The 23,187-nt window shown below is 45.6% G+C and overlaps 1 protein-coding gene and 1 pseudogene across 2 annotated transcripts in view; one reads left to right on the top strand and one right to left on the bottom strand.

The window, feature by feature from the left end:
* The window catches only part of NPC1 (NPC intracellular cholesterol transporter 1), a 53,971-nt gene that overhangs the window by 879 nt on the left and 29,905 nt on the right, over positions 1–23,187 (bottom strand). Inside the window, exons 7-24 of one of the 2 annotated variants that reach the window (XM_042961346.1) lie at positions 22,527–22,600; positions 21,627–21,997; positions 19,927–20,153; positions 17,511–17,611; positions 14,605–14,707; positions 11,413–11,602; positions 10,799–10,981; positions 9,974–10,088; positions 8,114–8,241; positions 7,880–8,020; positions 6,634–6,723; positions 6,010–6,197; positions 5,567–5,682; positions 4,821–4,950; positions 3,291–3,491; positions 2,093–2,324; positions 1,240–1,353; positions 345–507 (exon numbers count right to left, since the gene is read on the bottom strand). In XM_042961346.1, the coding sequence (XP_042817280.1) occupies positions 345–507; positions 1,240–1,353; positions 2,093–2,324; positions 3,291–3,491; positions 4,821–4,950; positions 5,567–5,682; positions 6,010–6,197; positions 6,634–6,723; positions 7,880–8,020; positions 8,114–8,241; positions 9,974–10,088; positions 10,799–10,981; positions 11,413–11,602; positions 14,605–14,707; positions 17,511–17,611; positions 19,927–20,153; positions 21,627–21,997; positions 22,527–22,600 (2,867 nt within the window). Of the gene's footprint in view, positions 1–344; positions 508–1,239; positions 1,354–2,092; positions 2,325–3,290; positions 3,492–4,820; positions 4,951–5,566; positions 5,683–6,009; positions 6,198–6,633; positions 6,724–7,879; positions 8,021–8,113; positions 8,242–9,973; positions 10,089–10,798; positions 10,982–11,412; positions 11,603–14,604; positions 14,708–17,510; positions 17,612–19,926; positions 20,154–21,626; positions 22,049–22,526; positions 22,601–23,187 lie in introns of both variants that reach the window. The other variant, XM_042961345.1, reaches the window with a different exon arrangement.
* On the top strand, positions 12,064–12,162 carry LOC122232839 (annotated as a pseudogene).

Here is a 23,187-nt window from a genome sequence, read left to right on the forward strand (position 1 = left end):
CAGAAGGTGCTCTCAGCACTGCTGGGCTGTGGCCAGCGGCCCAGCCACTCCTCTCCATAGCAGGGAGGAACCCCCTGGACCGCCGCCACTCAGGCTCCTTCACCGTCTGACTTCTGGGCCTTGTTCGGCAGACAAGGGGAACTTGTTAGGAAGGAAAAGTGTTAGTGGTTCACTAGTGAAGTTGTTTGGACAGCCATGAAGCCCCTAGACAAGACTCTCATCTCAGAATTTTTTTTTACACTTAGTACCAATTAAATGACCATTAGTACAAAAGAATGCTTCTAGATCTTTCTTCTCCTTTAGTAGCATACTTCCCCTACCCATTTAAAAACAAGAACACTTACCTATGTAGCTGAGTAAGACCGGGAGGAAGATCAAGCCGTGGGTGGCTCCCAGTAAGACCATAGCCAAATACATCCTGAAGTAAAATATCTGGAAAATCTGAGATTTGGCAAAGGCCAATACCACAATCCCTCCAAATTTTGTTAGTGTGATTCCACTGAACACCTGAAAGAAGAGATGGGGTTTAGAAAGCACTTACCAACCTACTCTAATTCCACATTTCCTCACACACTGATTTCTGGATGGGCAAGGCCCAAAGCAATGGGGGTGGGGGTTGAACCCCAGTCTTCAGAGTTAATAAGCATTACATTATACCTGAAATTGATTTGCTGCTTATGGGCCTGGAAAAAAAAAAGGTGTAAGGGTAAATAAAATCTGTGTATGCTGCATAGACACTGGGTTCTGTCTTTAAACAGATTTCCTTGTATTTTTTAGGTGAAAGCGATTGAGTATCTAAAATTATTACAAAAGTGTTAGTTGTTCTCTGTAACAGTATTTTCTAGGCCGGCAAAGTAACTGGCTGATAGGCTAAAGCAGGCTGTGGAGCTGACCTAAGAAGACTCTGGGCTTGAACTATAAATTGCACCATGGGCTCTGAGTGTGACGGCTCCCTCGCTTGTCAACACATGGCTGGCCTGTGTCTTACATGGAAAGGCCTTCCGGTCCTCAAATCAAACTTCTCGGTTCTTCTCCTGCCTGTCTACAAAGGATTTGCCAATGGAAACAGTTATAAAGAATTTCAGGATGTAGCTATTTCGTGAAATGCCCGAAAACTTACCCTTGGTTGTTCTTAAAGGATTCAAATTCTGTTCTCCCTACTGAATTTTACAGCTGCCGAGAAGCACTCAGTTGACGAGCTGGGCACTTTATGTGGAAATGGCTACCCCGGCTACTTACAGAACTGCCCATGTGAGCGAGCGCCTCTTCTGCCCGTTGTGCACGGCTGCCCTTCATGCTCACCGTGAATGCTCTCGTTATGTGGCTGCAGAACTCCACGGAAATGCCACAGCTCTGGAAAAAAGTGCTTCCGTTACATCCTTTTGTGGTTGAAAATCCTAAGAAAGCAGGCCCTCTTCTCCCACGATCTACGGTTCGCAGGGCATCCCAGGTAGCTCAGGAGCCTGAAGCATCCCCTTTAACTTTGTGTATACCAATCTCCTATCACACCAACTGAAGCTGTACCAGGCAACTCGTGAGATCCTCAAGGCCCAGCACCCAGAGCTCCAGTTTTCTATAGCGAATTTGCCTGTTTTAAGGGAACTTGCTGAACCCACGTTACCCCCACCCTCCGAGAGCCAGCACGCGATCACCAGATTTGCTTTAGTCAGGCCTCACTGCTGCTCCCCCCGCCCCAAACAGTTCATATTTTAAGTACAGACACACTTTGTTTTCATGCTTTCTCAAATGCTCACATCTTCAAGACGATTAAATAGCACCTGACAATTGCATGGGAAGCAAAAGGTACTGTTAAGAATTCCATCAGGAAGGAGTTTTTCTAAATAAAAAGTGAACATCTTGTCATCGGGCTATAAGCGTTTTTGCAAACGCTTCAGAGTAAGAAATTAAAGGCAAAATACCCTCGCAACACTACAAAGTCCCATTTTCAATGTCCTAAGCACCTCCCACATCCTCACTCCATCTAGCAGCCATCCTGTTTGTCCAAGAACAGGAACTGGCCTTGGTCTTTTACCCCAAGAACTAGTTCATAGAAGGGACACAGGCGTTATGGACTGAGTGGACCAGGACTCACCATAACCAAGTTGACCAAGGAAACTGCATTCAGACTGATGCCCCACAGCCACATGACGCCAAACATGTTGACCAAGATCATAGCGATGGTGATACACATGATCACTGCAGACCACAGATCACAGCCCAGGAGAATCACGGTCACCAAGAATATGGCTCCCAGGGACACGCCGAGGTTAAAGATCGTGTCATCAATAATGGTCAAGTACTGTTCGTAGAAGACATAGAACACACTGGAGAAGAGAGAAGCAGGTTCTGTCACAGCTCATTCTTGTTCTGGAAGCTCTACCTTTCATGCTGCCACTACTGCAAAACTGAAACCACTCTGAGACACATCCCATTCATAAACTGCCCCCGTCTGTGCGAGACTCCTCTACAGTAATTCTAGCGAACTTTTGATTGCCCACTGACACCCAAGAAGGGCCTAATAATGACCCAAAATGTGTACTGTATATGTCCATAAGCCCAACCTATTCTGCTTCGTAGGTATTTACAGAGTATTTCATGGTATTTTGAAAAACCAAGTCCTGATCTATCCTGAGAATTCCCTCAAGTCAAATAGGGTCTATGCAGGGCCTCAGCAGAAAATGCTTTTTGGGAAAAGTTAACCAGCTCTTCTCTGTAATTGGGACATCCTATTTGGGCACTTCCTCAATGGAAAAACAGGCTGTCCTGTCAGGAACAGGTCGGAACTCTTTAAGTGAGATCAGAGGCACGGGGAAAAATCACTTGTTTCTTCTACTTTTCCATATTTTCCAAATTCAGTATCTCCTAACATACTCTCTTAGTAAGGAAAACACCCAAACAAAAAAGAAAAGCCTCCATAAAGGCACCGTCCCAGGTAATCAGCAGTCGGGGATACCCAGCAGTTGTGACCAGGAACGGCAGCTCAGCCCTCTCCGTGAAGTCTGGTCCCCAGGTACTGTGCCCTCCCGCTCGGGTGCCATCTTAGAGTATGTCTTTTTCAGAGTGTGAGCTCTAGCCCAGAGACAGAGCTTTGCATGTCCAGCACGCAGACCTCGGTGGGTGCTGTAGATCCTGGCCCTCTTCACCCAGATGCTACTTCCCTTGATGCACTGTGCTTGTGTTCATGATGGAGAAGGTGTCAGAATGAAAGCCAAGTATCAAAATCCCACCAAGGGAGCCCCCAGGGTGTGGGCTCTAACCTATGACACCCTCACTTAGAAAATTCACACTACCTGTATGGGAACACACGGTAATTACTTCCTTCAAGGCCCATGGTTTTGGTGATGTTACTGGCGATGAGGTTGGCTTTTCTCATGGCGTCAGTAAAGTCAGCAGACGTCTGAAGCACGGTGTGGTAGGTCATGAAGTAAGTGGCTCCGACACCCGTGTCATTGCCGAGGATGTTAACTGCCGAACTGTAAGCAGCATGTCCCCTAAGAGAAGACTCGGTGGCGTCAGAACAGCCACACCTTGTACGGGATCTGCAGATCCTGAGCACTCAAGGCTAAGTGAAATCATCTGACCCTGGGCTCAAAGGTCGGGCCAAATGTCAAGTTCAGGGACGGGAAGGCCCCTTGAAAGGGAACGAGGAAGGTTTTAGCTTGTTCTCTTGCACACTGGCTTTTCTTTACTGCTCTTGGTTGTTCTGGTGCACAGGTGCTATTATTTCTCTATCTGGTTTGCTCACAACCAAACGTGCTTTCATATGGTGTTTGCGCAGCAGCGTTGTGTTAACAGGAGGCGGGAAAGGAAGGGCCCCGGAGTTGGTGGCCAGAAGACTGGTTTCAGCCGTGCCATGTGTTGGCCACAGAACCCTGGGCAAAGTTACTGAATCTGGGCTGTGGTGTCCTCTGTGAACAGGTGTACTGCCACCTACTCCCAGGGCTGTGTGATGAGCCACTGAAATAAGTGAGGAGCCTGGCACGCTACTGGCACACAGGAGGCTCCCTTAAGTGGTGGCTGCTGCCCTCCTAAAAGCTGAATGTACTTGGATTTATTTTATGTAGGCCAAGGCCTTCAGTCTGCGAGCAGACCAAGCTGCAAGACTCATTCTTATTTTTAGACACAGTACCGACTATAGGTATCAAAGCAGACATGACACACATGACCAACTGATGGGATTCTGGTCAATTACACATTCTTAGGAAAAACAGGGTTTACCTAACATACCTGTGGACACTCATCTTCCTCCTACAAAAGGTTCTGAATCACCCCACCCCAGACTTCCAGCCATCTTCCCTCTTTCTGGGCCCAGACAAGCTGCTTCCATGGGTCACTGGCCGCATGGCAAGACAGGGGAGTGAGACACCCCATAACATCATGTCCAGACAGGCTGGTGAGAAGAATGGTGGGGCTACAAGAACCTAAACCTTAACCCAGGGTGGCATGCCAAGCAGAGATGCTGTCCCCAACACCCACAGACACAACTAAACACACTCTGAGATGCCACGTGCTCCTGCTCCCCTTCTGCCCTGCTGGACACCTGCACAGGGTTCTGCACCCATCCGTGCAGCCAGGGGGGCCAGGACACAGGAGAGGAAGGAACAAACACTCGAGCCAGGGTAAACTAGTTGAAAATGAGGAGGAGTTTTCTTTAAATGTGTTTTAGGTTTCTCTGCTTTCACAGAAGGATCGGGACAGGGCAGGGAGGGGGAGAGAAGAGACCTTTCCCACGTGACTGCTTCGACGCCAGCCCTCCGCCAGCTGTCCAGTGCACAGCAACGGGAGGCAGGCACGTATCTGAGTGGCTCAGTGGCACTTACCCTTTGCCGCACTTGGGGTTCGGGTTATCAGAAAGGAACATGGGCAGGAATCTCATGAAGTCTCCACCTTGAGGCCTCTGTTTGCCCTCCTGGGTGAGGGGCCTGCAGCGGATGCAGGCAGGGTCAACCACTAGCATAAGCACAGAGGAGGGGCCGAGGTCAGAAGATTAGTCTCCAGATTTTGAAACGTTTAAAGACACTGATAAAGAAATGAGGGGGAATTCTTCTCCTGAATCTTTTTCCAGATCCAAAAGCTTCCAGCACAGATGATTTTCATAGTCTAATAAATCTGAGATCCCATCTTCACCTGAGGCAGCCTGTACATACTTTCTTCCCCGAAGCAGGTTTCCCACTTCGAGGATAACCTCAGCTGATGTTCTCAGAGTCCAAAGCTTCCATGTTTTTATCAAGAAAATTCTAGGACAACTTCAACACTCCTAACAAAACTGTAGGGCAACAGTGGTAACGAAGGGGAGCACATCTGTGAGACATTATGGCCAGACACCTATCATAAGATGCCCCTGCCCGGGCCCTGCTTAGCCCGCAGCCCCGTGGTGGGAGGTGGGAGAGAATGAACACAACCCCCTTCAGAGACCATGGCTGAGGGAAGGGATGGTGACGAAAGCTATGAGACCTGGCACTGGCAGATATGTAAGTATAACCCGAGGTGAAGTACAAATTCGCTTCAGATTATGTCAAAAGTCTTCAGAGAAAAGGGAAAGACTTGGAAAAGGAGATGAAAGTACCTGAAGCATTGCAGAACCGATCGGTGCTGTTGTAGACTCTACAGCAAGAAGACTGAGGCTTGACCCAATCAAAGTAATCGTCGATCCAGGAAGAGGGAGCAAAGCCTATTCGGGTACTAACGAAAAGGAGGGGAGATGTTACTGACTTGCTCCACAGGCAGGAAGTCTTTAGATTCAGTCCTTTTTCTGAAACCTAACTTCTTTTTCTAGATTTTACACTGCTGCCCAGTCAAAAGACACGTTTCATTACCACTTAATGGAAAATACTGCGGAATATGAATTGGTAAATTAGTCCTTTAAAAGCTTTTGCTCAGGTAAAGCTAGAGTTAGCAGGATTTGGAACAATGAATTTTCTAAGCAAATCCATTTGCAGTGAGAAATTTCAGGCCTGCGCGGACTCTGGCCGCTTCCACTACAGTACGAGACGACCGGGTGGTACTGACTAGCTGTCTAGCTGCGCCGCGTTGAATATCTGCTGCACCAGGGAGTCGTTATTGCAGCCCATGCCTCCGCACACCATGTTCTGCCCTTTCAGAGAGGTGTAGTCATGCCCTTCCTCCAGGACAAAGTACACAGGTGGACCTGCATGCAGGTATTTGAGGGACTTGAAATAATCCATCACGTAGGAGTCCTGAAAAAAGGATCAAAGAACAGGACAGAGGATGAATGCTCTGATGATGCTGTAGTGAGGTGATGATCGCTAAGGATCAGGAGAGCACCGGATGCTGCTGGTCGACAGGCCCCCAGGTCAGATTCGGGGTTTCCTACCCAGCCAGCTCCCTTTTGCTCACCCTCCCTGCACCCCAGGAGCTCCCGTGGCTGGCCCGCCCTCAGGAGGGCACCTTACAAGGTAAAAGACTTGCTGCTCGCCTTCTCTGGCTCGCCAGTGGGCTGCCTGAGAGTTCAAACGCTAAGACAACTCCCACGGGCACAGCTTTCTCCTAACATGGGAGAGCCTGTCCGCACTTGCATTTCGAAGCAGGCATTAGCTTGAAATAACTGCAGGCAAGTTCTGAAAAATTTGTTCACACCACTGGCATAACAAGATAAAAGAGAAAGCATCTTACATCTGGCATTGAAAGAGACTGATCCAATCCGATTTCCACTTTGTTCAGGACTGCAACACTGAATGACAGGACACCCACAAATACCGCTATCTGAAATGAAAAGTGAGTTATAAGACAGTGATTGCTTAGTGTATTAGAACGTAAGAACACAAAATCTTAAAACACATAAAAAACAGGACTTTCCTCAACTGAAAAGTTTAAGCGACATGGTAAGTAGAGAGAAGGGGTAGTGGCTGAGATCATACTCTCTAGAGTCAAACTACCTGGGTTCAAATCCCGGCTCCATCACTTATGAGCTGAGTGACCCTGGGGAAGTCACTTAACCTCTCTTTTAGCTTCTATTTCCTCATCAGTAAAATAGGAAAAATAAAAGATGTATAACATAAGATAGTTTTGTGGATTAAATGAGAAAATCTGGGGTAATCCAGATTTTAGCATAATGCCCAATATGAAGTGTTCGATAAATGTTAAGTGTTACTTTACCATTACTGGAGACTAATTTATGTGCTTTTAGTAGAGAAGTGATAGATTATCACTGTTGGCTACATCCAGTACATAAACTACAAAAAGCTCTTGCATGGTTGCTGGGGACTAGGGATAGTGGGTGTGGGGAGGGCTGTGTGTGACTCTATACAGAGGCAGCCCGAGGGAGAGTGTTGTGGCAGAGCAGTTCTGTATATCGATTGCAGTGGTGGTTACGTGAATCTGCACGTGTGATAAAATGACTTAGAACTGGACACACACTGTGCCAATGTCAAATTCCTGGTTTTGACATTGAACTACAACTATGTAAGACCACAGGAAGAAACTGGGCCCTCTCTGTACTATCTTTGCAACTTTCTATGAATGTATAATTATATCAAAATAAAAACTTGCTTATGTTGACTGCTAAAAGCTAGCTAGAAAAATATTTTATATGTTTGTACACATTTGCTTTTGGATATATACTTAGCAGCTGTCAGAGTCCCCTTCCCAAGCAGATTTTTTTTTTTAAGTTTATTTATTTATTTTGAGAGAGAGAGTGAACAGAGGGAGGGGCAGAGAGAGCAGGAGAGAATCCCAAGCAGGCTCCACACTGTCCGCGCAGAACCTGACTCGAGGCTCGATCTCACAAACTGTGAGATCATGACCTAAACAGAAATCAAGGGTCAGACGCTTAATCAAGTGAGCCCAAGGGCCCTGCGAGCCGATTTCTTAGAATGCATGTGACAGATCTATTTTGGGAAGGAAAACCACGAACTCCTACCACAATTGGTCTCATCCAGTCCTTAAGCAGAAGTGGAGAATAGGAGTGCTTGAAGAGCCGAAACAAGCAGCTCTCTGAAGCCTGGACACTGGTTCCATCTTCAGAGCCTCTGACACAGCAAAGAACATCCAGACGGTTTTTCTGAGAGGACGAAGAGGAACAAAGGTCACACTCTCCGGCTGCTTCAGTCAGATTCTAGACTCTAATTAGGAGACTGTGATCCTGTTAACTTACCTCTTGACGCTTAATGTCTAACCCCAAGAGACTCACGAAACAGGTAATCTGAAGAAGGAAGTCGATGAGGACTGCCATCCCGGCAAACAGAGAGAAGGTGTGAACAGCCGGCATCTTTGACAGCGCTCCTGCAGGGGTGAGAAGCTGCCACGTCACGGCCCCTGCAGCACAGGACTCTGTGCAAGTCTTACGCTGCTGTGGGCTGGGCTGTGTCAGGAGCCAGAACAGGCTGCAGCCATGAGAAGGCCCTTGCCCCCCAACACCGCCACAGAGGAACGCCGCTGAAGTCTGTGGCTGTCACACCACAACTGGAAACAGACCACAAGTCCAATGTTTTTGCAAAATGGTGTCAGCATCAGAACCACTTAGCGAGTTAAAAATGTGGGTTCCTATGCTCTAACCCTATCTTACTTAATCGGGACAGTGGGAATTCATACCCAATTCAGTTGTATTTAAGAGGCTCTCCAGGCAAAGCTATGCACATTAAACTTTTGGAACCGCCAACATGGGTCATTTCTTACAGTACCTTCTATGCTTCACTCTATAGAGAGGCAGTATTTCTATTCTGCTATTACATCAACAATGTTAGTCTCCCACTTCTGTCACAATCAGCTGAGGGCACTCCAAGTCAGAGGTACTAGGTTAATACCCAGGAACTGCAAACTGGCAGCCCAGAGGCCAGATGTATCCTGTGTGGCCCACACTAGATCAATCCATCTTAGGATAAAAAGCTGTTTCTTAAAATAAGTAGCCAGTATTTAACAAAATACTTTTGGTCTTACACAAAAATCTAGATTCACAGCTTTGCTTTTAAAAAAAAAAAGAAGAAGAAAAGAAAAGAAAAGAAAAGAAAAGAAAAGAAAAGAAAAACAAAAACAAAATTAGATTCAGCGCCACTGGGCCAGCAACATGTAGACCTGTGCACTCTGTGTGCCACAACCTCTACTGCTCTTACTGTCCCCACAAAGTCACTCCAGCCTTGAGGCACAGTGTCTATTACCATCACACTTGTGCTAGTTTTCTGCTAAAAAAGGTAAAAAGAGAAAATAACTTGTTGCACCTATATCCATCAAGAGGAAGCATAAGGGCCACGGGCGTCAAAGCGCGTTGCTTTGTGGAAATGACGAACAGCATATGAGCGCGTCTGATTTGAAAGATGGCTACCTTCGGTGACCCTACAACAAACAGCCCCATGTAAGGTGACTGAGTAGCCAAAGGAAGCATTTCCATTTGTGACCCGCAAATTGTGTCTCTCTCTGGACTTGTGGGGCAATTCTAATCCAGCCTCCTCCTCAGAAGATGCACTCAGTTTTCTCGTTCTACTGTTACTGCACACCAGACATGGGGGCAGGCCGCCCTGCCAGTGAGGCTGGCTGGTGATGTCTCCATATGAAAGAAACATGGGAGCGCTGGTTTTTGCTGCAGCTGATTCTCCCTGTATGAGGCGCGGCCCATACAGCGCTCCCCCAGTGCTCTGTAGGCACAGAGGCAGAAGGCTGTCTGGTAGAACATGGGCAAACTCCCTGCAGGCCAACACCTGTGGACTCTGCATGGAATGCTACGCGGCTCTGTGAGAATGCCCTTTTCAAAGATCAACACTGGCCATGGGAGACAAAAAGAGGAGCAACAGAGGAGTTCCAGGTATCTGTCATCCCAGACCCCAACATCGACACTGTCCTGAAACAACAGGAGGAAGAGGACGCTTCCAAAATGATATCCCAGATACTGCCAGCAAATTTTCCCGTGGTCTGCTCTGCGCTTTCCAGTCATGGAATAAAGCTCAAACAAGGAAGCAGCCCAGATCCTTCTATTCCCAGGCTCAGAAAACTGTAGGATTGGTAGAATTCAAAGAGTGATTACCTAAGAAAAATGCTACAGCCTCTGAAAAGGATGACAGGAACATACTAGGAGCCACTTCTCCTAGGACCCTGCCCAGCTGCTGATCCAGAGTTTCTCCGTGAAGACGTTCATCTCGCTTAAAAAAACAAAACGCAAAACAAGGGATGTTAAAATTTCTAAATAACGATGCCACCTCTTTGCTTCTTTGTTGCTTTGTGTTAACTCATTGGTAAATAAGAATGATTAGCAGCTTCTATTTATTGTACATAAATTTGTATGGGAGACCCACACTTGTCATGATAATTCATCCAGGTATTACTAAACCCCTTTGCTAGGTAACAGGGGAGAAGCTCAAGGCAAGACTGGATCATCTTATCAGGAAAATACATGGAATGCAGGCTGCAGGTGGCTGGACCATTTAAAGACACTCTTACATGCCAATGAGTCTCCAAGTAAGGGGACCGGGACAGAATAAATTGACCGAGACCATTTTCTCCATCAGTGGCATCTCTGGCAAATCTTTGATTCTTCTACACTATTGGAGAACCATTTTAATAACAGGCATGTCCAAAATACTTTCCACAAGCACAAGAGCCCTTTTTACATACATATTTAAAACATGAATTTTCACTTTATATATCTAAATCACCAACCAAAGAGAAGGGTGAACTTCTTGGTCTCGAAATGTCCCAAACGAGCCATGGACACCAATCGGCAACACAGAGAAAAGGAACCAAAGCCTCCTCATTGTCCACCCTCACAAATACTCTGCATGGAACTGCAGAGCCATTAATGGAGCCCAGTTTTTGGTCAGATGCCCAGCTCTGTGAGACAATGAAAATATACCTGGTAGGTCTGGACCAGAATGAAGATGTTGTCCACCCCAACAGCCAGCACCAGGAATGGGATGACTTCGATCACAATGAGGGTGAGGGGGATCCCAATGTAGCTAAAGATGCCCAACGAGCACGCCACTGAGCTCAACACAATGAGGATCCCCGCGATGCCGAGGGAGATTTTAGAGTCCACCTGGGACATGCGACAAAGACACAAACTGTCAGCGTATCATTTGTCCTATGACTTTTAAAAGGTCCTCGTGTTTTACCTCTTTTTGGGTATAGCTGATTTGGAGTTAAAAGTCCTGAGTTTGAGAGAAGAAATGAAAAATATTCTAGGTTTTCCCTAGCAATGTTTTATAAGCAACCATTCTTAGCTGATGGTGTGGACAAATTAGAAAAAAATGGATTATGGGAAATAAATTGTAAGTTTAAAATAAACCAAAGGCTTGGACCTGGAGAAAATAGCCGCAGGAAACAGAAATGTTACATACGATTAAAACACAGGGGAATGTACACTAGTTTTGAACAAAATGAGTTACGATTAAGTAGAGGCAAAAAATGACATCATGCGATGCATCGCCATTTCTCTCCAGCACAGACACACACACAAACACCACTTACTAGAAGCCTGCTACAGCTTTTGATGTGCCCCAAGGCTATGGAAATGTACAGAAACATGATGGCATAGCTGATTATAACAGTGAAAATATCACCGTTACTTTCACGATTTAGTTCATCTTCAATACTTCGCTCAGTAGTGAAAGAAATGGTCAGATTTGGATTCTTGTAGTTTTTCACAAAATTAATAAACCTAAAGAGTGAGCAAATTTTATATTTTTAGTTAAAGCTTAGTGACAGCTAAGTGAGACACTTCTTCCCAACTTCTATGACACAAAAATCATGTCTACTTAACCTATGCCCACATTAGGATTTTCTACACGCTGGAGACTAGAAGGTGAGACACCCCCAGAGTACAAATTTCCAGACACGCTGAAGTTTCTACCACTTGAATCAAGTTTAGAACAAGTTTATTTTATTTATTTATTTTTTTTTATATTAATCATTTTTTGAGAGAAAGAGCATGAGTGGGGGAGGGACAGAGAGAGAGGGAGACACAGACTCTGAAGCAGGCTTCAGGCTCTGAGCTGTCAGCACAGAGCCTGACATGGGGCTTGAACTCATGAACCATGAGATCATGACCTGGCCAAAGTCAGACGCTTAACCAACTGAGCCACCCAGGCACCCCTAGAACAAGTTCAAAAGTTGGTCCGTGGGTTTGGCTTTGGTAGCACATATACTAAAACTGGAATGAACAAGAAAAGATCAGCATGGCCCCTGAGCAAAGCTGACAAATTCGTGAAGTGTTTGTTTAAAAAAAAAAAAAAAAAAAAGTTGGTTCATGGTCTCCTTTCTTTTTCACTAAAAAAGATTCCTAACCAAAGCATACTATAATAAAGACATACGCTCATGGAACAAACTTTTAAAAGTTGATTTACAGATTCAATGCCATCCCTATGAGCCCCAGCTGACTTCTTCATAGAAAGATAAGCTGATTCTACTATTCGCATGGAACTGCAAGGTGCCCAGAAGAGCCAAACCCTTCTTTTTCAAAGAAGGACAAAGGAGGAGGATACACACTTGTTGATTTCACACTTTCTACAAAACAACAGTAGTCACGAGAGTGTGGTATCAGCACAAAGACAGACATAAAAATCAAAGATCAGAGGAATACAACTAAGAGTCTAGAAATAAACCAGGTATCCATGGTCACCTAATTTTTGACAAGATGGCAAGACTACCCAATGAGAGAAAGCATAATCTTTTCAACAAGTGGTCTGGGACAACTGGATAGCAACATGCAAAAAAGAATGAAATTAGATTCTTCCTCATGTTAACATGAAAAAATTAACTCAAATGGATCAAAGACCTAAAGGTGAGAACTAAATATATAAAACTCTGGGGGCACCTGGGTGGCTCAGTCTGTTAAGTGTCCGACTTTAGCTTAGGTCATGATCTCACGGTCCGTGAGTTCGAGCCCCACACGTTGGGCTCTGTGCTGACAGCTCAGAGCCTGGAGCCTGCTTCGGATTCTTGGTCTCCCTCTCTCTTTGCCCCTCCCCCGCTTGTGCTGTCTCTCTCTCAAAAGTAAACATAAATAAACATAATAAATAAACAAAGTATAAAACTCTCCAAATAACACACAGGCATAAATCTCCATGTCCTTGGATTGGGCAATGGTTCCTCAGATATGACACTGAGAGTATGAGCAACAAAAAACTAGAAAAACTAGACTTCAAAACTAAAAACTTGTGCTTCAACAGACACCACCAAGAAAGCAAAACAAGCCAAAGAATGGGAGTAAATACCCGGAAATCATGTAGCTGATGGCGGCCTTGTAGAATATGTAAGAATTCTTACAATTTAATAATAAAAATACAAATAATCCAGCTAAAGACAGGCAAAGGATAGGAATAGACATTTCTCGAAGGAAGTTATACAAATGGCCAATAAGCACCAAAACGGATGCTTTAAATCATTAGCCTTCAGGGAAATGCAAATCAAAACTGCAATGAAATACCAATTCACACCCACTACGACAGCTAGAATCAAAAGGTCAGCTAACAAATGTTGGGGAGGACGTGGGGAAATTAGAACCCTCATACACTGCTGGTGGAATGTAAAATGGTGCAGCCACCATGGAAAGCACTCTGGCAGTTCTTCAAAGAGTCACCATATGACCCAGAAATTCTACTCCTAGCTATATATCCAAGAGAAATGAAACCATAGAAGCTCACAGAAAAATCTGTAGATGGATGTCTACAGCAATATTATTCATAATGGCCAAAAAGGTAGTAACAACCCAAATGTGTATCAAATGATAAGTGGATAAAAATGTGGTATATCCATAGGATGAAACATTATGCAGCCATAAAAAGGAATGAGGTACTGATACATGTTACAACTTGAATGAACCTTAGAAACACACTAAGTGAAAGAAGCCAGACACAGAAGTCCATATATACGCTTCCATTCATATAAAAATCCAGAATACAAAAATGTATGGAGACAGAAATGAGATTAATGTTTGCACAGGGCCGGGATGTGGGAAGCTGACGGTGACAGGTGGGAGTGATAGCCAAAGGATTAGGGGGCTTCTTTTTGAGATTAAAAAAAAAAATTCTAAAATTCACTGTGGTGACAGTTGCAGGTATCTGTGAATACACTAAAAGCTACTGAATTACACAGTTTAAATGGGTGAAATGTATGGCATAGGATTTATATTCCAACAAAGTTATTTAAAAAAAGCAGTGAAAGGCATAGAGTCAAAAACCCGTTCTCTGTTCCTATTCTTTAGGGGTTATAAACATAGTCAACAATTTCCCGGGCCCCTTGCTTGATATTTTTTCTAGGGATGGGTATTTTTTCTACCATGGATAGCATATATTTGCCTGACCACGTTGATTGCAGCTTTTGTGTCCTCCATCTGGAACCATTTACTTACCCATCTTTAATGACTGCGTGATTTTCTACCATGTGTGTCCCCTACTAATGTACACCCAGCTTGCTCCTGGTGTTCACTATGAGAAAAGGGTGCAGGGAACATTTCTACATATATGCTTTTGCATTCCTGTGCAGGGATACAGATTCAAACAATGTTTACAGATACACCGATTTTTTTTCCTTAACATCATTAGTACCAAGTGAAAAAAATGACATAATTTAGACCTGATGTTGGTTATTAACTGAGCTGACTGTGGTTTAAGTGCATTCTGTTAGCGTCCAGCTCCCCACACAACAAAGACAGCAACTCACTCTTTTTCCCAGACCTGGGCCTTCTGGAGCCTCTCTGTATCATTATAGTAATTATTGACAGGAAAGGTAATCACAAGGGCTGTGGCATTATTGTAATTTTGATCTGAAAAGGAAAAATGTGACATTAAGAAGATAACAATTTGCAGAAAATTAGACACGAGGGAAAATTACATGACAGCCAGGTAACTGATTTCTCACAGGTGCTGTAGACTGTACTCTAAAAACAAATCACAAGTTCACTGACGTGTCTATGTAGCTCAGTTAATAAATAAAAAGGATGCTGTATCTGGTATAGACAGAGATTAACTCAGGAAGGGTAACTCCTTTAACTAAATAGCACGTGTGTGGTGAAAATTTCCATCAGAGCAAAAAGGTTTTCATTGTCTCTCCTTCCTCAATCCTTAGTTCTCCTCCCCACACTGTGGCCATCTGAACTATTTCCTAGAGATACTCCACACATGCACAAGCAAACACCTGTATTCTTCCCTTTCCTTCTTAGTCACACAAATAGCGGCACGCTGTTCTGCACATTACATTTTTAATTGATATCTTGGAGATGGCTCCATTTTAGGACATAAAGAGCTTCCTTATTCTTTTTTCTACTGTATCATATTTTCTAGTGTAATTTAACCAATCTCCAATTGATGGACATTTTTGCAATCTTTAAAATTATGAACAAAAATACTACAAAGAATAATCTGATATTTTTCACGTGTAACAACATACACATTTGCAGAATCAAATCTTACAAGTACAAGTAATGAATCAAAAAGTATGTGCAATTCTAACTTTGATAAATTCCTCCAAAATGCCCTCCAAAGAGGCTATCCTGTTTTTCCATTTCTTTACGTAGCAAAATATCTACTGAGACCCTGCTTTGTGCCAGGCATTATTTTAGGTACTATGGATATATACCAGTGAACGAAAGAGAGGAAAACCCTGCATTCCTGGAGCTTGCATTCTATTCTAGGAACCATATACACTTCCAGTAACACTGGGGTCCTCTGCACCCCGCATTGTTTTATCAAACTCTTATGTCTTGCCCCCTCATTAGGGGGAAAGATTGAAGTGAGATGCATTTCACTATCTAGGAGTGAGGTTGAGCATTTCCCCCATATAATTAACAGCCATTTGTATTTCCTTTGTTAACTTTCATATGGCTTTGGCCACTTTTCTTTTGGGTTGTTAACCTTTTCTTTTTTTCACAAGAGCCTTCATATATATTTATATATAATTTTTTTTTTTAGTTTATTTATTTTTGAGAGAGAGCACAAGTGAGGGAGGGGCAGAGAGAGAGAGAGAGAGAGAGAGAATCCAAAGCAGGCTCCAGACTCCAAGCTATCAGAGCAGAGTCCGACACATGGCTCAAACTCACAAACTGTGAGATCATGACCTGAGCCAAAGTCATACGCTTAACCAACTGAGCCAACTGAGCTGCCCAGGCACCCCCGCCCAGAGCCCTTCATATATTAAGGGCACACTATCTGTTATGTATACTGGTTTTTCCCCGTCTAGTTTGTTGCTTGCTTTTTCTTTTTAACTTTATGGTGTTAAAGTTTTTTTTATGGTGTTTTTTTTTTTTTTAAACTTTTTTAATGTGTATTTATTTTTGAGACAGAGACAGAGCATGAATGGGGGAGGGTCAGAGAGAGAGGGAGACACAGAATCTGAAACAGGCTCCAGGCTCTGAGCTGTCAGCACAGAGCCCGACGCGGGGCTTGAACTCACGGACTGCGAGATCATGACCTGAGCCGAAGTCGGACGCTTAACCGACTGAGCCACCCAGGCGCCCCGAGAAACACTTTTTAAAAAATGTTTACTTATTAACTGATGGAGGGGGAGGGGCAGAGAGAGAATCTCAGGTAGGATCTGTGCTGTCAGTGCAGGGAGACTCGATCTCACTAACTATGAGATTGCGACCTGAGCTGAAATTAAGAGTCAGATGCTTAACTGCCTGAGTCACCCAGGTGCCCCAGAATTTTAAATTCTTATGTAGTCAAACTCTTAATGTTTCCTTTTGTGGCTTCTGGGTTTTGTGTCTTGCTTAGAAATGCTTAGAAATTTTGATAATTTAAAAATTATCAAAAAAATTCTTCCTGTATCTTCTAGATCTTTAATAAGTTTCACTTCTTGTATTTCTTCCATTTAATAACTTTCCCTCCTTATATATCTGAAGTTTTTTTTGGATGGAAGGAATGAGGTATGAGATCAAATTTAATTTTGACGGCTATGGCTTGCCAATTGGTGACTCTATCTTTTCCCCACTAATTAGAAATGCCATTATATGAGGCGAGGAAAATTTAAATATAGATACAACTTCTCCCCTCCCACTGGCGAGGAGAACAACATCTATTTGACCTCTTCTGTGGGCAGGAGGAAAACCTGTTGAACTGCCTATTTTGGCTTTGGACGCCAAAGGTGTTACCTGAATCGTTACCCCATCATACCTGGTACAGTCTGTTCTAAGGTGCTACTGGAACCAGTAAAGAGCAAACCAATCACTCCTCCCCCTACAAGAGTGTCTCAATCCTCAACTAACTGGTTGAGGAGGAAGAACCAGATCAACTTTGCTTCTTTTTCCCCACATCCCACATATCATCTCTCCATGAACACTTTGACACTGAACAATGAGTTACGTGGAAATGAACTACTGCATGGCTCTGGGGAAAAGTCTTTAGCTTTCGACAGCTTCCCAGAATGTGACCTTAAGAAGGCTAACCCCATCCACTTCTTTTATATCCAGAACAAAACCCAAAGCCAAAGCCCAAAGAGAGAATGTACTTGGGATTTAAGATAGGGAATTCATAAGACTGTTCAATTTATGAAATCTTCATAATCAGCACCTGTTAGTGACAGAACCAAAACTACTTTACCTAATAGGAAAAGAGGAAGCTCCTCTTACTTACCATCATAGCCTCCTAACACAAGCCACGGGAACACTGGCCCACCGAATGTACCCAGGCAAGGATCATGGAGCAAACTGGTATCGTTCAGAGAGGCAGGAGCCCTGAGAAGTGTAGAAAACAACTCCCAGTTACAACAAGCCTCAAGACATCACAGAGACCTAAACATCTGCACGACAAACAGTTAAAGAGGCCGATTATATCCTAAGCATGATATGGGCTCTGAGCATTATTCCTCAGGTGAATAATGCAGTTCAGCACTTGCCTTTGGGAGCTCAGAACCACTGAGTGAGAGACAGGCAAAAAGAGCACGATGTGGTCATTATCGCTCAGGGCAAGGTGCACGTGGGAAGGGATGTCACACGGTACATGGAGCACTAATAGAGGAAACTGCCACCGAATGAGCGAGAACAGGTACATGGGAGAAGAGAGCAACAGGATGGCAGTGTGAGGAACCACACCAAGTCCTGTCTACAGCAGGAGGCACCCACAAAGGGGAGGACTTCAGAGGGAAGGGATGGGGCTGGAAAGAGGGAGGGACAGACAATTAAAAAAAAAGGGTGTCATACGCTGTTTTACAAAGAGAATTCGGGTGGCAAAGCAGAAGAAGGGTCTGGATGTGGGAAAGAAAGGGGAGGAAGAGCCCTCAGACCAGTCAGGAGGTCTGTGCAAGGGCCCAGACGAGAGTAGTGCAGTGGAGGAACCAGCATCTCAGGACACATCCTAAGCCAGAACTCTGCTGGGCACTTGTTCAGATTCTCACATATAACCCGAACCATGGCCCTTCTGAGCCCACAGCTGATGGGCTCAGACCCTAAGGGGTCAGATCCCCTGCTTGGAGCAAACAGGCTACGTGGACACAGCCAGAGGCCAAGTCCCATTGTCCCATACATCGGGCTTGGGAGCTCATCCAGAAGGTTAAAATCCGTAAGAATTATGTGAGGCAGGTAAGGATGGGGAAGGATGCAGATACAGCCTCAAGCTGACACAGGTGCCATCACACGACACGGGGGTATGGGGACAGTAGATCTGTGCTTGGTTCTGGGTGCACCGGGTGTGCCGTTCCTGCAGGACCTCTAGGGCAGAAGCCCACGTAGAGCTGGAGGGTAAGGAGGGAGGTGAGAGCGGGAGACACAGAAGGGCAACCACGCAGCACACAGAGCCACACGTGGGAGCGAAATGGCCCAAGGAGCGCTTCTGCACTGATCTGAACCACACCCTGCCTCAGACTAAACACAAGCCTTACGCACCTCCCTCCCTGTCAAAATTTTGTTGACTTTCATTTTGTAAGACCGGAAGTAAACAGCTTTTTCCTTTAAATATAAAAACCGAACAAGTTTCACTTTTTTTTCCAGTTGTCAAATTGCCCATGGCCACCCTATATCATCCACCCTGTGGAGAATGGGAGTGCCCTTACTGTTTTACAGGGAGAGCTCAGATTTTTAGAGGCGAGCTCCTTGAAACAGAGCAAACCGGGCTTAATCGGCTGAAGAGTCACACCCCAGTAGCCTAAGTAGAACTGAAGGCCACCAAACCAGACCAGATATCAAAGTAGCTGGCTCCTGAGATGGGGTTAGCTGACAGCACACTCAAAAGTGACAAGGAATAATTTCTCTGTCCCTGCAGTGACAAAACAGCCACGGTGATTGTCTGGCTGAACACCGGTCTCCAGGCCGGGTCAGGGCCTGCAGGGACAGCAGGCCCACCAGTGCAGACTGCTCTCCCTGCTAGGGGCACAGGTCACCAAAGCACAGATGCTCTGTGACCAGTGCACATGACAAATGCCGCCTGCCCAGCTAGACGTGCCTCCAGCGGGAAGCAGATTCAGTGCTCTCCAATCTGAACTGCACACCAATCCTGCCCTCACTTCTCAAGGGGACACTGCATTTTCAAAAACAATCTGACATCGTGGTAGTTTATAGTTACAAGACCAGAAAAAGCACTGGAGGCTTCTATTCTTGTACTGTGAGACCAGTGGCGGTGTGGCATGTGGTTTCCAAATCAGGCATGAGTGAAAGGCCGTTCCTCGATTATACATCATGAATGCTCCATGAGCGCTCCCACCCCAGGGCCTTTGTGCTTGCTGCCTGTCTACTCGGAACGGAACACTTTTCCCTCCGATAATCACAGGCTCCCTCCTTTCCTTTCTGTCTGTGCAGGTCTCCACTCTACCTAAAGTAGCACGCCCCCACTGCCCTCCATCTCCTCGTCGGGCTTAATTTCTCCAGAGCTCTCCTCTCCACCTGGCATCAGGGCAGGTATCTATTCGTTGTCGGTCTCCCTCCATCAGAGCATGCGCTTCGCAGGGCAGGTCCCGCTGCTTGCTCACGGCTAGGCCTCTGGCACCTACAACTGTGTGCAGCAACAGCAAGTGCTCGCGGGCTGGTGGGCCGAATGAGGACCGTCTCCTGCCACGTACCGTACACAGTATAGCAAGTGCGTGTGGTAATCTGCATACACAAAGAAGTCATCTCCTATTTCATGGTCCAGCATGGAATGGCTGTTCTGGAAGTAATTTAACACGCTCAGAATGGTGCAGTTCTTGTTATAGGGTGAGAGGGGGGCCACGCAGATGTCTTGAAGTGTCACAGTCTCATTGTTATAAGATGCAGTGATATTTTCGATGGCAGTTTGTAAGTCAAGAACCTGAAAGAAGATTTTAAAAATAAACAAACCCAGAAACACATTGGATTTCTCTCAGATTGTGACTGTTATTGCCCTGACAGGTGAGAAGATAAAAAGTATTTGCAGAGGGGCGTCTGGGTGGCTCAGTCGGTTAAGTGTCCGAGTTTGGCTCAGGTCATGAATCTCACAGGCTCAGGGGTCCAAGCCTGCATGAGGCTCTGTGCTGACAGCTCAGAGCCTGGAGCCTACTTAGGATTCTGTCTCCCTTCCTCTCCATCCCTCCCCCACTCATGCTCGCTCTCTCAAAAATAAAATAAACATTAAAAAAAAAATTTTTTTAAAGTTATTTGCGGAAAATCCTTCCTCACACAAGGGAGAGGACTAAGACGTGCTATGGTAAAATATCTGATGACACCAAAGGCCCACTCTTAAAAGACAGCAGCTGGGATGGAGACCCTCCTGAGAGGTGTCCAGAGAGACAGGGAGGCGACCCCAATACCAGGACAGATCTCAGGGCAGGATACATGCACATCTCGCATTCTGCCCTTCTGCAGCAATAACAACAGGGCCGCAGAGGGGAGACCGGGGCAATCTGCCTGGTTCTCTCGACACACCCTCTTACTAACAAAATACCACCTACTGCCTTGTGCTATACTAGGATTATTTATGTATATCCCTGGGGTTCCCAACAGAGACTACATTCCTGGAGGTAAATGACTACGTTGTGCTTCTTTTGCAACAAGCTGAGAAAAAGAAACACAGGGTTACTCAGTGGAGAAAAGATTTTGTTCATGTCTTGAGACCATTTTGATGTTTTTCAAGATACCAGACTTTCTGTAGGCAAGAGCAATATTTAAAGGAAAAATCATGCGATTGAGCAACTGTTCATTAAAAAAATAGGCAGGATGCCAATTATTTACAGACAGAGTTCTCCAGGTCAAGTGTGACAAGGGAGAACGGGAAGGGTTAAAGGCCTCTGTAAGAGAATGGGATGGATCTCATTCCGAATGCACCTCCTACCAAACGCAGGCCGGGGGCCTACCTTCCGGAAATGACAAATTCATTCCTGCAGCGGCAGACCAGCAGTAGCTCCTGCCTCGGTCCCCAGCACAGTGTTAGAGAGGCTTCATTCCTTTGGGTCCTGGCACATTACTTTTCAATTGCCAAGGGAAAAATTTAATAAGTTCCTAAGTAAATTATAAATACATTCTGCTTCAACAGAGAAATGCTCCTCTCAGTTTCAAGAAGCAAGACCTGCCATATGAAGGAAATATAAAAGCAGTCTACAGTAAAATTTTCAGGAAGTTCAACATCCACCATTCGCTTTCTTGAAAAGTAAATGAAAAGCATCTTTACCTTTTTACTGTTGAAATTTTCAAGATATACCGCCACATTCAGCCCCAACCCCATGTCAAGTAGAACCGGTCAATATGTCAAAGCCAGAAAACAAACCACCCGGCTTCCCAGAACGGATTTCTGCTCACAGCACGTTACCTGGTGCAAGATCGCAAGGTCAAGCGGAGGTCCGAAGGGCACATCGGATCCTGAGGGGTACGGCTGGTAAGTGTGTGCGCTGGTGTGGGGGGCCTGGATGATGAGCTGCTCCGTGCGGAAGAAAGGCCCAAAGTGTGTGTCAAAGTACTCTTTCTCGAGGCGCGCCTGGCTGCTGGGAGCTGACCACAGGTCAACTGGATTGGTCGTGACCCGCACAAACACCAGGCCTGAAGAACAGGCGGCAATGAAGGCCAGGGAGAAGATGATGATGGGGCCCGGGTTTCGGACGCAGAAAGAGCCCCACTGTGAGAAGAGCCGCCTCAGATAGCCCTCAAATGCCGCACCAAGCGCGTCGCAGCAGGACGCCTCCCCTGGAAGAGCGGGAGAGGAAGGGAGGGTGGAGGTTAAGAGCCAAGCCATTCCTGAAAGTCGGAACAGGGAAAGCGTTAGCTACTACCACAGGGGCTGGGAATAGTGTCCGCACAGGGATGGCACAAGATCCGCCTCCCTCCCGTCGCACACCCTCAGCACCTATCTGCTCAGGAAGCCACCTTCCTTGCCTGCCCACGGTGATGGCACCTACCACCCACCCCACAGAGGAGCGATGCTCACACAAAAGCAAAGTTCTCTGAGCACTCTGTCCAAGGCACTTCCCATCCACCTTTGTGGCTATGCCTGCCCCTTCACAGCTCTTACCCCAGTCCCTAATTATCCTCGGCTCTGATCTGCCACCCTGACTAGACTGCTACTACCACAAGGGCAAAGACCTGTCTGTGTTGGTCACAGCCATGTCCTCGACACCAGCACAGTGTCTGTCCCAGAACAGCGCATCAACATTTTCTGAGGAAACGTGCACTCATGCAAACATAATCCTAACCATTTGAGTACAAAAGTGCCTACCTCTGTCATTGGCATTTACAGAGAAAGCTATGTTGCTATCAATGGGGGTGTACTCGGAGACAAAATAGCGTTTTCTGAAAAACAAAAGCACATAAGCAGTATTAGTGGATATTTGACATGATGAGGCTGTTCCTCTGATAGTCCTGTAGACACTATTAAAAGCTCACTTCTTCATCCTATTTCCTTCTTGCCTAATTGCCTCCTTCTTCCCCCAGGTTCCCTTGCTCTAGGTCGTCCTGCTCACCAGTCTCAGGAGAAAATTTAAGACGGTATTAAAAACAAGTTGATAAAGGGTAATTTCACCTTGCAGCCTTCATTTAGATTTAAAACTTCAGGTCCTTTAGAAACACAGTGAGCACTAGGGCGACTGGGTGGCTCAGTTAAGCGTCCGACTTTGGCTCAGGTCATGACTTCACGGTTCATGAGTGCGAGCCCCGGGTCGGGCTCTGTGCTGACAGCTCGGAGCCTGGAGCCTGCTTCGGATTCTGTGTCTCTCTCTCTCTCTGCCCCTCCCCCCGCTCACGCTGTCTCTCAGTGAACACAGTGAACACTGCTGTGCAGCAGCAATGGGCGCACCTGGCGCCTGGAGCATCACTCTAACATCAGTCTCCAATACAAGGAACCAGGGATCCTTGCAGAAGAGGTGGATTCCAGGGCTGGC

This window comes from Panthera tigris, chromosome D3 (genome assembly GCF_018350195.1).
Source record: "Panthera tigris isolate Pti1 chromosome D3, P.tigris_Pti1_mat1.1, whole genome shotgun sequence".
Classification (NCBI taxonomy): Eukaryota; Metazoa; Chordata; class Mammalia; order Carnivora; family Felidae; genus Panthera; species Panthera tigris.